General features: G+C 32.9%; 2 protein-coding genes across 2 annotated transcripts; one reads left to right on the top strand and one right to left on the bottom strand.

Moving 5' to 3' along the window:
* Nucleotides 1-445: 445 nt before the first annotated feature.
* Nucleotides 446-1,758, bottom strand: LOC111397945. The gene is made up of 3 exons (XM_023024907.1): nt 1,705-1,758; nt 1,187-1,660; nt 446-1,009 (listed from the first exon to the last, which is right to left on the bottom strand). The coding sequence occupies exons 1-3, from the start codon at nt 1,756-1,758 to the stop codon at nt 446-448; spliced, it is 1,092 nt and encodes a 363-aa protein (XP_022880675.1).
* Nucleotides 1,759-9,507: 7,749 nt separating this feature from the next.
* On the top strand, nt 9,508-12,916 carry LOC111397110 (prefoldin subunit 6-like). The gene is made up of 5 exons (XM_023023851.1): nt 9,508-9,667; nt 9,793-9,863; nt 9,950-10,074; nt 11,282-11,342; nt 12,563-12,916. Exons 1-5 carry the CDS (start codon nt 9,589-9,591, stop codon nt 12,617-12,619), a joined length of 393 nt encoding a protein of 130 aa, XP_022879619.1. The 5' UTR covers nt 9,508-9,588; the 3' UTR covers nt 12,620-12,916.
* The last annotated feature ends 3,037 nt before the right edge of the window (nt 12,917-15,953 follow it).

Raw genomic sequence — 15,953 nt, 5'->3', positions numbered from 1 at the left:
GCTTTTATTTTTATTCAAATAAATAATCGAAATAAGTAATTAAATATAAAATAATTAATATACGTACTCAGATAATTAACAAACTATTATTATTTTAATTTACATTGTTGTTGTTTCTGTAATCTCTCCATTTTGTCAGTTAATATATATCGTTGTCAGTTAATATAATTGAAATAAGTAATTAAATATGAAAAATTAATTTTTTACTTAACCAATTAATATAATTAATTAAAGAAAAACTTAACCAATTATACATAACCAATTAAATATTTAACTTTTACAATATATCAATTATGAAATCGCAATATTTAAATCAATCCTATTTTTTATTCAAATATACTGTTAGAAAGAGTAATTAAACAATGTGATTAAAATTACATCCGATTTAAATTGAGAAAATAAAAAATATATTACAAATAGAGAATACATATGATTTATATAGATACTACACATCCATCGAGTCATTGCTTAGTGGGATCTGACTTGTACAAAATCGAAGTGTATGTCCTGTAGCGTCGCACCTCTCGCACTTACACCGTTGTGGAAACTCTCCTGTAGATTGTATTCTAGACGTCCGTCTATGACCAGGAGTACGCGGTGGAACTTCAGGTGACAACAAATTATTAAGTGTTACAATATAATCAGGAACTTCCCACTCGACTTCATTTGGTAGAAGAAATATAGTTTCGGCATATGCTGCTCTCCAAAAATCAGCCATATAATAATGACTGCATAAGATGTGTGGTTGAAATCCTCTATACATAGCCACTGCGACAGCATGCACACATGGAAAACTCTCCAACTGAAATTGTCTACACGTGCAGGTATTGTCATTAAAGTCTACAATGTATCCAACATTACGACCGTATCTCACGAAGAAGTGAAATTGATCTAGTGGTTCCACAAATAAAGCTTTTGCCACTTCTTGAGTTTTGAATAGTCGATCTTCCTGTGCCGGAGCTAGTACACTCTTGCAATTCTGGGATTCCTCACGTCGGTCATAAAACCACTGTTGCAACTTGATACGAATATGTTCAATCATTGCGAGAATTGGTAACTCTCGATCCTTCTTGAATAATGCATTGAGCGACTCCGCATTATTCGACATCATCATGTTGTATCGACGTCCTGAAAAATGTGATATTGCCCAATGTTCGACCCCCATATTTGATAGATATTCCCATACACTTTCTGACTTATGTTTTATTTCGCCCATGAACTTCGTAAACTCTTCAAAACTGTAAGCTTCTGCAGCTCTCCTAAACAATGCAATGATGCCACTGCCCCGGTACCTAATCTTCAGGTTGCCCTGAATCCGGTACATGCAATAACTATGATGTGCTTCTGGAAAAACTTCGGCTATACCATTTATTATTGACTGCCCCCGGTCAGTCACAAATGCAAGGTTCTCGATGTCCCCAATTACTTCTCTTAGCTTAGTGAAGAACCAACGCATTGCTAGATCAGTCTCTCCATCGACAATGCCAAATGTCAGAGGGTAAATTTGGATGTTGGCGTCTTGAAATGTAGCAATAATCAATTTCCCTTCATATCTAGCTTTTAGGGCTGTACCATCAACTAGAATTAGATGTTGCATCGCATTTCGAAAACCTCTAATGCATTGTCCAAGAGCCATAAAAAATACTTGAAGCGATTCTGCCTATCGGTTTCAATAAAATACGCAGAGTCAGAATTAATTCTCACCATGTTGTGGCAATACTTGGCCAATTTGGCATAACTCTCCTCCGTCGAACCCATTAAATCTTCCAATGCACATTCTTTTGCCTTTCAGGCCTTCTGGTAACTCATAACTACCCCATACTCCGACGGATGTTGTTGATGATATTTGTACATTATCTGTCGACCAATAAATCATGATTGAGCTTGCCTGTGATCATTTTGATGAATACCCACTTCACAAGTATGTTCCTGCGCATACTTGTGAACTACAAAGAACTTATTTGTGTCCATCTTTGTCGCTCTCAGACGCAACTACAATTGTTGTCCACACAAATAATTGTGTATGTAGACTTGTTTGATTTTTTTTACCTTAAACTCAAAATTATGTTTCATTGCAATTCGGTGCACAGCTTCTTGCAAACTTCTTTTTCGTGTCAAACAATTGATCGACATGTAAATCTTCATCATTAGGAACTACACGCGAACAATTAGAAGACCGTGCACTCGGCTCAGCATGTGAACTCCCACCAGACTCGTGTCTCTATCTGGATAAAGCAATCAAATCCTGATTTGTAAATGACCTTTCATCCTCGTTGTCTTGAACTTCCTCGTAAATCCTTTGTGTAACGGTGACATCATGACGAGTAGCAAATGTCCCGGGAATAACCACATCATCATCACGAGCAATCTCAACAGTATCCCAAAAATCATTCTCGTTACGATCCTCTCCATTGAAAACTTCGTGTTCACCATCGGGGACATTTTTCTTCAACAAAGTTACGCAAATAGGAGTTGTCTTTCGACTCTAGTTCAATTGAATTACATGCTTTATTTGCACATCAGAAGTAACTTTCAAAAGTGGAATCAAAATTGTTGAATGATTTTGAAATAAAAATCTCAATTCCATATCGTACTGAAAGATTCGACGTTAAGCATGTTTTGTATTTCATTGTACATTTTCGTAAACGATATATTTTTTGTTATCAAAATAGCAGCAACCCCTTCTCCTTCACTCATCCATTTCCATCGACCATTTTCTTTCCTTTGAAATTCGTCGAAATAACAGATTAGAACACATGCTTTTGCCATATCTGCATTACGAATTAAACAATTATCAGCAACATCATAGTAATCATAAAAAACATACTCAAACTCGTTGTTTTGAAAGTGTTTCATAGTTTTTTACCCTATAGAACACACTTAATGACAAAAAAAGAACCAGTACAATTAAAACGAAACTCAACATTTTTGTACGCAATAAGAAGAATTTGAATGAAAATCATAATCTTTTCAGGTGATTTGAAATCCAATGTCGTTAAAACAGCAAAATATTGTTCAGATTTCCCGGGGGGGGAGGAACCATGATCAAATAATATTTATTCGATTTTTCATTTAAGTCTTTTTTCAATTAATTATATTAATTGTTTCAATAATTAATTATTTTAATTGTCTTAAAATGTATATTATATATTTCATATTTAATTACTCTATTTCGATTATTTATTTGAAACGTATATTTAATTACTAAACATATATTTAAGTAAAAAGGAAAAAAAATTAAAATTCTAATTTATCTTTAAATATTTCATCATATTATTTATTTCATATTTAATTACATTTTTTAACATAAAAATTTAAAAAAATTCAAAAAATTTAAAAAAAATTCGGGTTCGGTCCGACCAAATGGTTCGATTCCGGACCACGACGTTGCAGACCATGACGTGGTCCGCAATGAACCATGTTCTGGTCCGTTCCGGACCACGTCGTGGTCCGTTATGGACCATTTAATGGTCCCTATGGTCCGTAACGAACCATAATTCATTCCGGCGATCGGTGTCGGCCTTCACTTCGGTTCTAATATTATTTTCTCTGCCATTTAAAAAAATATACGACTTTAATAAAAATAAAATTAAATACTAGGAAAAAATACTTACCGAATTAAAGTGCTGAAATTTAACGAAATATTTTTGTTGAGGTTGATAACTGATAAATTTATGAAATTTTGATGTTGAAGTGGATGAAAAATGAAAGAGTTTTTATCGTGTTAGAGTAAATTGATGAAAAGAGTGACTTCGTTTTCAAATCTCAATTGAGAGGTGTTTGGATTTTAATTTGTAATTTAAGGATATTTTGGTCTTTTTAACAGATTTCTATTTTTGTAATTGTATAACTCATTTAAGGGTATTTTTGTCCTTTACACAAGAATAGGCCTTTGTGGTGAATGTCAAAATTTTTTGGTTAAAGTGGAAAATTAGTTGTTTGACATGGCTAAACTTAAAAGTACCCTATCAAACGGGGGCTTATATGCCGGAGTTAATTGAGCCCTAAAGTTAATTTATTGTTCAGAATCCAATGTTTTTAAGGCCCAGATTGATTGGGCCTTATCTCTACTGTCCATCCAGCCCATATAATAGCGTTTCAACTTATGGGGAAAAGTCTTTTATTTCTACTATGTGAAAATTACATCCAACCCTAGTTTTAAACTATTAAATTCAGAAATAAGATTTAAGATTTTTTTTTTCAAAAATCAGATGATAATTTAAATTTTAAATATTAATAATATTATTTTAAAAATAAAATATTATACATATTCACCCCACCATCACTTAACCTACCCAATTTCATTTCCAAACCTTAAATTTCTCCATCTCTCTTTTATCCCTTTTTATACCTTCTTATTTTCTCTTTCCAATCCTCTCTCTATCCTCTATATCTAAGTTGAAGCCTTTGCACGAAGCAGCAGCACATATGACAGTGCTCTAAATCAATGAGCGGCTTGATGCCGATTTAGAGAGACGAGGCTCTTGCCGATTGTTGCTTCACTGCGACGCACACATTTGCTTTAGAGCTACGTCACTCTCACTGAACAAAGATTAGTAGATTCCACGATGGGGATAGTGGCATCGTGGCTTTAGAGGTTTGCATTGCAATAACCAGACGTTGCTAAGGTAATGGTTTTTATAGTTTTTTTGTTGAGGTGCAGTTGCACGACGAGGTGCTTTATCTCATATATTTCTTGTGTTGATTGTTGTGGTGGTGGTGATTGTAGATAGTGTCAGCGAATTTGGGGATATTTTTCATGGGGGTTTTGTCCGTGGTGTGGTAGAGATGGGGAACTGTTGTTGGTGTGGTGGTAGAGGTTGTAGTGACGATGTGTGAATCGGTGATTTTTGGCTCAGGTGATTGTGGTGGCGGTGGTGACAACTGTGATGGAGATGGGGGTGACGGTGGCTATGGTTGTAGATTGGTAGCGGTGGCGGTGATGGTAGGTTTGAGAATTTTTTGATTAATAGTGGTGGTATGACATGGTGAAGACGGTGGTGGTGGTGATGATGATGGGGCCATATTTGGTTGGGGTTATATAAAAGTGTAGCGAGACTAATTATTTAGTGAACAATGCTATTTACACACTCCTCCCTTGTGATCCACGTCCAATAAGCTCGGGCATCTTCTTATGAGAGGAGTGTACATTGTAGTCTATGTATAGCAAAGTACTTTTTTAGTTATTGTAATCAATAAATTGGTTAATTTTTTATCAATAAATAATATGTGACCAATTATTTGATATTATGACTAATAAATTGGATATTTGTGACCAACAAATGATAAATAAATAATAATTTGTGATCAATAAATAATATGTGACTTAAAAATTTAAGTTACGACTTATAAAATTTATTATTTTTGATCGATAAATAAATTGTGATCTATAAATTTTTTTATTTGTGTTAAAGAGAGAAAATCAGTTTAATAGTTGGTAAAGAAATATTTTAAAATCACAGTAACTTTATTACAATCTTTTTACAGAAAAATATGACTTTTGGTGCTTGTGGTATAGTGTGGATGGGGATTATGGGTTGGATTTAGTAGGGAGATTGGGGAACAAGACTTTTTTTATTTCCTTTCCTAATTTTTTTTTTGTCAATTGTATTTATCTGTGACTAATTCGTAATTTTTGAAAAGATTTAGGTCCCCTGCTACAAATATTCCTTTATTTGTTTATTAAGGCCCCGTTTGAGTCACATTAATATAAGAATGAGAATGAAAAATATAGTCATTACGAGTTCCTATTTGAGAATAGATCAATAACAAATTGCAAATATTGGTTATGAAAATTATTGATTTTCCTCAAAGAAATTATTCCCTATTTGAGCTCTATTTTTCAAAGTAAATTTTTATTAAAAAGTTATTTTTTAAAAAATATTTGGTTAAAAATGAATTTGAGATAAATTAAATTTTAAGGAACAAGAGTCAAATAGAGGTTTAGGGGCTGTTCTCTTCGTGTTTGAGTTTTTAGTTTTGAATTCATTTTGAGTTTTGGGTTTTGAGTGTCTGTTTTGAAATTGTTGAAAACGCGTTCTTTTTTTCGTTTTGAAAAAATGTTTCTTAAAACATGAAAATCCAAACCACGTTTCTTTTCCATTCATTTTCCCTTCCCCAGCCAACACCGCCATCTTCGACCTCACAAACCGATCAACACCTACCACCTAGAGCACTAGATCCCAATATCACTCGTTTCCCCTCACCTCCCCCTAGTTGCGGAGCCAAACTTGGGCAAAATTTTTCGCACAAGAGCTTGAATCTACAACATTAATTCATCGAGTTTTGGGCAAAATTGGGTTTGACCCATGACTGGATGAGGTGCGCCAGGTGAAGAGGAGTTCAACCCATATGGTCCGCGACCATGAGTCGACTGAACGGCACCGGAATCTGCGACATTACTATTCTGCTGGCAGGCTTCCTGCTGGGCCAATATTTTTGGGTTTAATTCAGATTTTTGAATTGTCGTTTGTGGTAAATTGGAACCATGGTTGGGGTCGGTTTGTGGTGGGCAATCGACCGGTGGTGGTGCACGACCTTGGGTGTCGCCGGAGGTGGAGATTCTGGCAGAAGCAGTATGCTCCATATCAGTTTTTGAGGATAGTTTTTCATCGATTTTGGTTTATGTTTGGATTGTTGTTTGTGTGAAAATTGAAGAGGGGAATGAGGGCTTCACATTGGTATGTAAATCCGGTGGTTTTGGAAGAGGTTAGCCGGAGTTTAGAGGGTCGGAAAGTGGCAGCTCCATTGAATTGGTAGAAGACACTTGGGGAAAATGGTAGGGCGTTTTCCGCGTTTTCAAACTGGCCTGTGTTTGTGAAGAAAACGCTCAAAATGTGATTTTTCACGTTTTCAGTTTTCTTCACAATTATTATTATTATTATTATTATTTTGTATTCGAAAATTTGTTTTTGAAAATGGGAAAGAGAACGCGTTTTCACCGTTTTGGAAAATCGAAAATAGAAAACGGTCCGAAAACGATAAAAAGAACAGACCCTTAGCTTTCAATCGAAAAGAATGTGAAAATTGTTCATTGGGTACTCAAGTACTACAAAGCAAGATGTTAGGCAAGGTAGCCATCAGAATAATAGGTTCGAAATAGATTGGAGGGTGAGTTTTACAGTATTTTTGAAATGGTTGAAGATGTTTTTGTGCTAACAAATGGTTGATGATAGATGCAAAATAAATTGAACATGTTGGGGAGGAAAAGTATCAATTTCCCTAAAAGAAATCGATCCCTATTTGAGCTCCATTTCTTATAATAGATTAAAAAAGTGATTTTTTTTTTTAATTTTAAAAATGTTTGATTGAAAATGAATTAAAAAAAAAAAACTAAATGAGAATTGTAACAATGAATAGTTGGAAAATGTATAATTAAAAAGTATGAAAAATTTTAGATTTACATACAAAATATTTTCTTTGAAAAATGTGTGGTTAAAAATGAGTTTTGAAATAAACGAAATTAAAATAGTGACTTAGCCTCGTCAAACATGAGCCGAAATAGAGACTTAACCTCTCTTAGAATTCAAATTTTAATATAAGACAAAATCAATAATTAATTTTATCTATATATTTAATGGAATCCATATTTTTCCAACTATTCATCAATTTTTATCATAATTTGCTGAAAAATGTCATTTTTATATCCAGCAAACATGGGCTTTGTTTTTAATAAAAAATGTGGTGAAATTGTTAGAGCACTGCAGCCGCTAAAGTAATAGGTTCAGAAACTTAATTGACATATGATCAATAGATTGGGGACTTCAACAATAATTTTCCAAAGGCAAATTGTTAAGCCTCTTTTTCGCTCATTTTTTGAAATGAAAATTGATAAAATAGTTTTTTCTTTAGATCCTGTTTGAGCTACATTTTTTCAAAAAAATATATTTTTTAACAGTGATTTGATATTATCTCAACCACACATTCTTTATTAAAATAATATTACACACAAATTCAAATTTTTTTCTTATCTCTTAACCACACATTTTTCATTAATACACTATTCAAAAATTCATTTTCATTCTAATAATATAACTCAAACAAGGGCTTAATGTGTACTTAAAAATAATAGAAGGGATAAAAATGAAATATAGCCCCCGTTTGATCCCATTAAATTCAATTATATTACATTTTATTTTATTTTCTCTTATTTTCAACTACACATTCTTTCATAAAATAATATTATATGTAAATCGAAAATTTTTCTTTCTTTTTTAACCACTTATTTTTCTAAAAAATAGGGTAATTAGTACAAAACATCCCCACCTTTCGATATTTTTGTGGAAAACGTCCCTACCTTTCATTTTTTGGTTGATTACACCCTTACCTTTACATTTTTTTGCGCAAAACGTCCTTTTGTCAACTCTCCGTTAAAATGCTTCGTTAAATAAAAAAAGTAATTAGCATAAAAGATCCCTACCTTTCAAAGTTATTGTGCAAAACGTCACTACCTTTTATTTTTTAGCATAATTAGCAGAAAATGTCCCTACCTTTCAATATTATTGTGCAAAACGTCCCTACCTTTCATTTTTAGCATTTTTACCCCTACATTTCACCTTTCATTGCGCAAAAGGTCATTTTCATCCATTTTTTTCAATAAAATGACGATTTTACCCTTTTATTGAAATAAAACAAAAAGAAAAGAAAAAAATAATTAATTAATTGCAATCATAGTTCTAAATCTTTCAAAACATTACAGATAAATCCTAAATTCTCCACTACCGCCACTTTCACAACCCCACCAAGCCACCACCTATAGATCCATATAGCACCACTTTTCGACCACAACACATAGGACTCTACCACCACCAGCGTCGCCTCACTCTCCCCAATATCCTCCTCCATAGTATTGGTCACCAATCTGTCCGAAACAATCACATTTACGGTGGTGGAGTCCGGTGGGCATGGTGGCTGAAAGGTGGTATTATGTGGATTTATAGTTGGCAGCTTGATAGGTTGTGAAAATGGTGGTGGTTGAGAATTTATGATTTTTTGTAATTTTTTAAAAATTTAAGGATTATAGTTGCAGTTGGTAATTCATCTTTTCTTTTTGTTTTATTTGAATAGGAGGGTAAAATCGTCATTTTATTGAAAAAATGGATGAGAATGACCTTTTTTTGCAATGAAAGGTGAAAGGTAAGGGTGAAAATGCTAAAAATGAAAGGTAGGGACGTTTTGCACAATAATATTGAAAGGTAGGGACCTTTTCTGCTAATTATGCTAAAAAAAAAAAGTAGGGACGTTTTTCACAATAACTTTGAAAGGTAGGGACCTTTTGTGCTAATTAACTTTTTGATTTAACGGAGCATTTTAACGGAGAGTTGACAGAAAGACGTTTTGCGCAAAAAAATGTAAAGGTAAGGGTGTAATCCACCAAAAAATGAAAGGTATGAATGTTTTCCACAAAAATATCGAAAAGTAGGAATGTTTTGTGCTAATTACCCTAAAAAATACTATCCCCATTTTCAGCTAATGGGGCCAAACGGGGGCTTTAATGGGCCAAAGGGGGTCTAAATTGAATGCAATATATTTTAGTTTTCCCCGGAGAAATCATATTCTGGGGAACCGGCGTCGAAGAAGACCGCAGCGATGGGTTCTACAGCGGCCCTTAAAGAACTACAGAGAGACCTTGAGAACAAAGCCAACGATCTGACCAAACTTCAAAAGGGTATAGTTTTCCCTCACTCTCCCATCACTTCAAGAAACCCTAACACGCACTGTACACTGCTGTGTGTGTGTTAGTGATTTTTTTTTTTAATTTTTAATTTTTATGTATGTAGACAATTTGTGCAGATATTGCAAAGAACCACCAAGTCCGAAAGAAGTATACTATTCAGCTTGGAGAAAACGAGCTCGTTCTAAAGGTCCTCCCTTGCCTGCTTTCTATATGTGTGATTTGATTTATTGGTTTAATTTATTTATATAGTATATTTGGGGCTTGTGTTTGAAGGAACTGGATCTGTTGAATGATGATGCAAACGTTTACAAGTTAATCGGACCAGTGCTAGTCAAACAGGACTTGGCAGAAGCTAATGCCAATGTTCGCAAGCGAATAGATTACATCTCTGCGGAATTGTATGTCCTTTCCTCTTAGCTAATTTGGTTGGTGTTTACTTGTGGCTTTTTGTTAATTTAATTTAATCTTTGGCAGACTTGGCATTTCAGTATGCCTGACCTATTTACTCTGGTTGAGCTCATATGTCATATCTGAAACACCTTATGTATTTCGTGGAGTGTGTGTGTGACACTTGATAAATGCTGTTTTATTAAATTTAATATAGTTGCAATTATTATCTATTTCATGCTTGTTTGTATGGAAGCATAGTTCGTGATTGGAACTGGCATAAAATCATTCAGGCGTGAAACCATATTTTTATGAAGTCTAATTTCGAAATCCTAATCTCGTGTAGCAAGCATTGGGTGGGAAATCGGTGTCAGTATGGTCCAATTATATCTTTTTGGTCCATTAGTGATTTTATTTAAAATTTTTTTTTTTTTAATCTTTAAAGAAACCAATGATGCTGTTCCAGACATCAGGGTCAAGTTTTTGTGTAGAATTGAAACCAATATAACACCTCCACACCTGACACATAAACATGGAACTGTATGCCTCAAGGTCTGATGATCTTCTCGTCTGTTATCATTAATATCTACAGTTGCAACTTCTCTTAAACATTTGAAGAATCATATTCAAATGCTTATCATATCATGGGGCTTGTCAAGGCTATGTCTGAAGAGTTTCAATGGCCTCTCCACCGTGTACTTTTTTCCCCTTCTCCTTGCATTTTTCTCTGTACTTTTTTTCCCTTGCTCTTGCGGTCAGTGCCAAATAATTCTCAGCAAAGCACATTACCAAAGAGTCTTGTGTCTTCGCTTACTGTGAGATGGGGAGAGCTCTCTTTTGTGTCATTATTGGCAAAATCTATAAAAACTTTTTATGAGATGGCTCTTGTTACTCTCGAAGTAGCTGGAAGTTTATATGTTCTTTCCTTTTGTACCTTCTTTTCTCCAATAAAAATTTTCATTTTTTGTTAAAAAATGTTTTGTAATTTTATATTATTGTTCATTGATGCATTCATCCCACTGGGTGTAAACTGTTAAAAGTTAAACCATGTTAATTGTAAATAGTTCAAATGGTTTCATGCAGATAGATAGATATCCATTGCTACCATGTGTAATGGAATTGTTGAGTATATTTAATGCCATTTTGTTCTTTCAAACTCATTATTGTTATTTCTTCTACAATTCTCACTGGCTTTAAATGTCTGATCTTGTGCACCAGGAAGCGTTTGGATGCAACACTTCAAGATTTAGAAGAAAAGCAAAACAGCAAGAAAGAAGCGGTTGGTATCTGTCCATTTTTATCATATGTTTCTTCCCTCATATTTGAGTTTTTTTAACACTTGCAGCATGTTTGGCTAATGTTATTTGTAATGAGTCAAATTAACTTTTTCACAAGTAATCCTTTGTTTACTATCTTACAATGGTGACTATGAAGATGATGCTTTGTTGTTATAATGAGATTGTAATGATGCTAATGCAACGATCTAAAAATTGAAATACTCAATCATGTTAGTTACCAGTGGATTTACTTCTTGAAAAGAACTTCAATATGGAAAGAGCTTTACACGTGAGAAGATTTTGCTAGGGTAGGGAAGACAGAAGGAAAAGTACAGTAAAATGACTTGAATATGACTTTTATAATTCCTATTGATCTAATCGATATATCATGTTCGGTGGCTGGTGGTTCTATGGTTGTGAGTAGAAGAGTATGTTTACCGTTAGATATAGAGTGTTGTTGGAGTGGGGAGGGAGGGAGAGGAAATGCATAGATTAGTATTAGGGTCCATTTGATTGCAAAGATGAGAAAGACAAATCAATTCCATTTAAATTGGAAAAGAAAAAACCACAAAAAACATAGGAATGCATTTTCCATGGAATTGGCCAAAAATATGCTTTAAGTGTTTGTACCTTGGAATTTGAACTCCATTTCCACTTTCGCATCAAATAGTCAAAGTAGAAAATGAATTCGTCGGATGTGACGTTTTCCATGGAATTCACTCTAATCAAATGGACTCTTATTGTAATCTTCTAGGAGGATAATACATACATAGCTCAATGGCATGGAAAGTTATAAAATGCCCGCATTATGTAGGTATCAGAAGAAATTAGTGAGGCACGTTACGCCCATGTTGGAGGGCTCACACCAATTTGTTATGTGACTAATGACACTTTAATTATTAATACGTAATTATATCACTTGTTCTTTTTTTCTTTGAACTCTCATTTACTGCATTTGCTTTTATCGCTTTTTTTCCCCCCATTTTTGTTGGTTCTTTGTACAGTTAACATTTTTTGTTCGTAACTTTTACATCAGATTTTATGCAATAATGGAAAAGGTTAAAAGATATCATTCTCCCGTTTCCCGCAATCAGAAAGTTAGCTTAAAGTAGTTTAGCATTCTTTTCATGCGGTTATTTCTTACTTATTTTGCTATAGATACAAAACCCGTTTCTTGTAATATTTAATCGCCATATTTCCATTTATGTTTTTGCCTATGCAGATTTATAAGGTACAACAAAGAATTCAGTCTCTCCAGGCTGGAAAAGGGAAGGCATAACGTCCGTATCAACACGCTTTTATTCTGCAGTTCTAATGTCAACACGTTGAAGCACACAATATGATCTCTCTTTTTTGAGTGGCACAATATAACGATCGCCAATGGTATCATATTGTAGGTTACTAAATTGAAATTTGTATGTTATTTTCATGCTTGTTCGATTATTATAAATCTTGTTCTCTGAACATCAATTGAATGTCGTATGCATCTTGAGAACCCACTGGGCACTCTTACGTGTTTGATAGATGGGATTAGATAGCATTGGACTATATTTAAGAAAAATAAGTTAAAATCTTATTCGTTGTGCTGGCCAATTGGAGTCAATGCTGCATATGGAATCTGACCTCAGCATTTTAGCCTTCTCCTGCATATCCAATTTTCATCCGAGAGGGGGTTCTAAGTTGCAGAATGATTCAGTGTTGCTAGATCCAGAATAATACAATGTAACGCGATGTGTAGGATTATGGGTAGTGCTTGTTTGATTCTCATTAATTATGAAAAAAATGAGTTTTGAAAAGTATTTTTAGGAGAATGTGGTTTAAAAATAAAGAAATTAAATAAATATATTTCTTTATAATACAACTCATTTTCAAATATTTCACAAATTATTTCATATGTACGTCTATCTTTGATAAATCCTACAATTAATTTATGTAATATTTGTTCCTTTATTTCTCTAGGTAAATTCCTAGTTATATATAATGTTATTATTTTTAGTTTATTAGGGATAGGGTTGTAAAATATATAACATCCTTTTTCTTCAATACATTGATAATAATTATTTATTTTTAAGATTTCCATGATCTCTATGGCTTTGATACCAACTTTATGGGTGCTACTATGAGCGAACAAAAATCTAATAATCTAATAATCAAAATATCAAAATTTTAATCTCATAAATTTTTAAGTAATTCTTCAAAGTCTAATAATGTTTGAGAATTTATAATATCAATATCTGTTATCATATCTATGTCTGTTCCAAAAGGTATTTCATATTTTGAGATACTTTTCTTTCTTTTTTCCAATTTATCTATTATATCTTGTATATCTTTTATAATTATTGACCTTACAATTCCTTTAGCGAAATTTTCTAATAAGTTTTCTTTAAAACATTTTAATATTTCTTGTGATGCATATAATTGTTCTTGATATCCTATCTTATCAATTTCTTTTTCAAATTTAATTTCTTTTTTATTTTTAACAACCTTTTTTATATTATATGGTCCTCTCTTATATTTGGGCTTTTCCATTTTATAATTATTCATTGATAATTTTTACAAATTTTTAGAAAAATTATTTGTTAGATTTTTTAAGGACTAAAAAAGAAACTTTTTATTATATAAATGGTTGGTTGTTAAATTTTTCCAAGGATATTTTGGGTAGTTTCAAATTTCTAAAAAAGTCAAAGGTCATTTTGGAAAAGGTTATATACTATTTGGGCCATTTTCATGTATATCCCCTTGTTTGAGCTGCATTATAGCCCCCTGTTTGCCCCCATTTTTTAAAAATTAATATGAGTGAAATAGTATTTTTTTTTTTTGAAAAATAAGTGATTGAAAAAGAAGAATTTTTTTTATTTACGTATAATATTATTTTATGAAAGATTGTGTGGTTGAAAATAAGAGAAAAAAATGAAATATAATTTAATGAGTTGCAAACAGGGGAATATTCCTAAAAATGCATTTTTGAATAATGTATGGATGGGAAATGTGTGGTTAAAAAATAAAAAAAAAATTTGAATTTGCGTATAATATTATTTTATTGAAAAATGTGTGATTAAAATGATGTCAAATAACTATTTAAAAATGTGTTCTTTTGAAAAATTGAGACTCAAACATAGCCAATACATTAGTGGGTGTACCAATACTCAGGAATATTTATGCAAATATTACCTACGAAAACCAAAAGAATTAAAAAAAAAAAATAAAAAAAATCTAAAATACAATTATACCAGACATGTATATGTCTCGTTATTGTGGTTTCATATTTAAAGGTTCTAAGTGCATTGATTTTTTTCAGGGTAATTGGAACAAAACGTCCCTGCCTTTCAAGTCTATTGTGGAAAACGTCCATACCTTTCATTTTTTGGCATTTTTGCCCTCATTTCAACCTTTCTTTGCGCTGAACGTCCTTCCGTCCATATTCCGTCAGTTTTTCCGTTAATTAAATAAAAAAATATCTTTTTCTTTCCATAAACAAGGGTAAAATTGTCTTCACCCACTTCACCTCTTTTTCCTGCCATCAACTTAGTCCATAAGTAACAGTTGCAGCAACATGAATCTGAAAATACTTTAAATGATTAAGTTAAATAAAGAAAAAATATCGTGAACACATTATATTTCACAATTCCACAACTACTGTTGCTGTCATCTTGTGTCACTGGAAAAATTTAGAAAGACATATTAAATGGGTAGTCAATTTATAATGAGTCAATTTAAAATGAGCCATTCATCTTCTCCATTGAGCCAAAAAGAGCCATTCACCATTTTGGCTCATTATAAATTGACTACCCATTTAATATGTCTTTCTAAAATTTTTCAGTGACACAAGATGACAGCAACAGTAGTTGCGGAATTGTGAAATATAATGTGTTCACAATATTTTTTCTTTATTTAATTAATCATTTAAAGTATTTTCAGATTCATGTTGTTGCTACTGTTACTTATGGACTAAGTTGATGGCGGGAAAAAGGGGTGAAGTGGGTGAAGACAATTTTACCCTGTTTATAGAAAGAAAAATGTATTTTTGTATTTAATTAACGAAAAAACTGACGGAATATGGACGGAAGGACGTCCAGCGCAAAAAAGGTTGAAATGAGGGCAAAAATGCCAAAAAATGAAAGGTAGGGACGTTTTCCACAATAGACTTGAAAGGTAGGGACGTTTTGTGCCAATTACCCTTTAATTAACGGAAAAACTGACGGAATATGGACGGAAGGACGTCCAGCGCAAAGAAAGGTTGAAATGAGGGCAAAAATGCCAAAAAATGAAAGGTAGAGACATTTTTCACAATAAACTTGAAAGATAGGGACGTTTTGTGCCAATTACCCATTTTTTTCACTTGTAATTGACGTGAAATTTTCCATACATGCTTACTGAAAAATGATGGCATGTTTTGAGATGGGTAATTAGCACAAAACATCCCTACCTTTCGATGTTTTTGTGGAAAACATCCATACCTTTCATTTTTTGGTGGATTACACCCCTACCTTTACATTTTTTTGCGAAAAACGTCCTTCTGTCAACTCTCCATTAAAATGCTCCGTTAAATCAAAAAGGTAATTAGCATAAAAGGTCCCTACCTTTCAAAGTTATTGTGCAAAACGTCCCTACCT

This window comes from Olea europaea, chromosome 7, assembly GCF_002742605.1.
Source record: "Olea europaea var. sylvestris chromosome 7, O_europaea_v1, whole genome shotgun sequence".
In the NCBI taxonomy this organism is placed as follows: domain Eukaryota; kingdom Viridiplantae; phylum Streptophyta; class Magnoliopsida; order Lamiales; family Oleaceae; genus Olea; species Olea europaea.
This window is presented reverse-complemented; position numbering and strand designations above follow the sequence as displayed.

Excerpts from the sequence above, each read along its gene's own strand:
- LOC111397110 (XM_023023851.1), top strand. The coding sequence starts at position 9,589 with ATGGGTTCTACAGCGGCCCTTAAAGAACTACAGAGAGACCTTGAGAAC. Across the intron at positions 9,668-9,792 it reads TCTGACCAAACTTCAAAAGG|ATATTGCAAAGAACCACCAA; the intron begins GTATAGTTTTCC and ends CAATTTGTGCAG. Across the intron at positions 10,075-11,281 it reads GATTACATCTCTGCGGAATT|GAAGCGTTTGGATGCAACAC; the intron begins GTATGTCCTTTC and ends CTTGTGCACCAG.
- LOC111397945 (XM_023024907.1), bottom strand. The coding sequence starts at position 1,758 with ATGGGTTCGACGGAGGAGAGTTATGCCAAATTGGCCAAGTATTGCCAC. Across the intron at positions 1,661-1,704 it reads CCAAGTATTGCCACAACATG|GCAGAATCGCTTCAAGTATT; the intron begins GTGAGAATTAAT and ends TGAAACCGATAG. Across the intron at positions 1,010-1,186 it reads TAAAACATAAGTCAGAAAGT|TGGTTTTATGACCGACGTGA; the intron begins GTATGGGAATAT and ends AAGTTGCAACAG.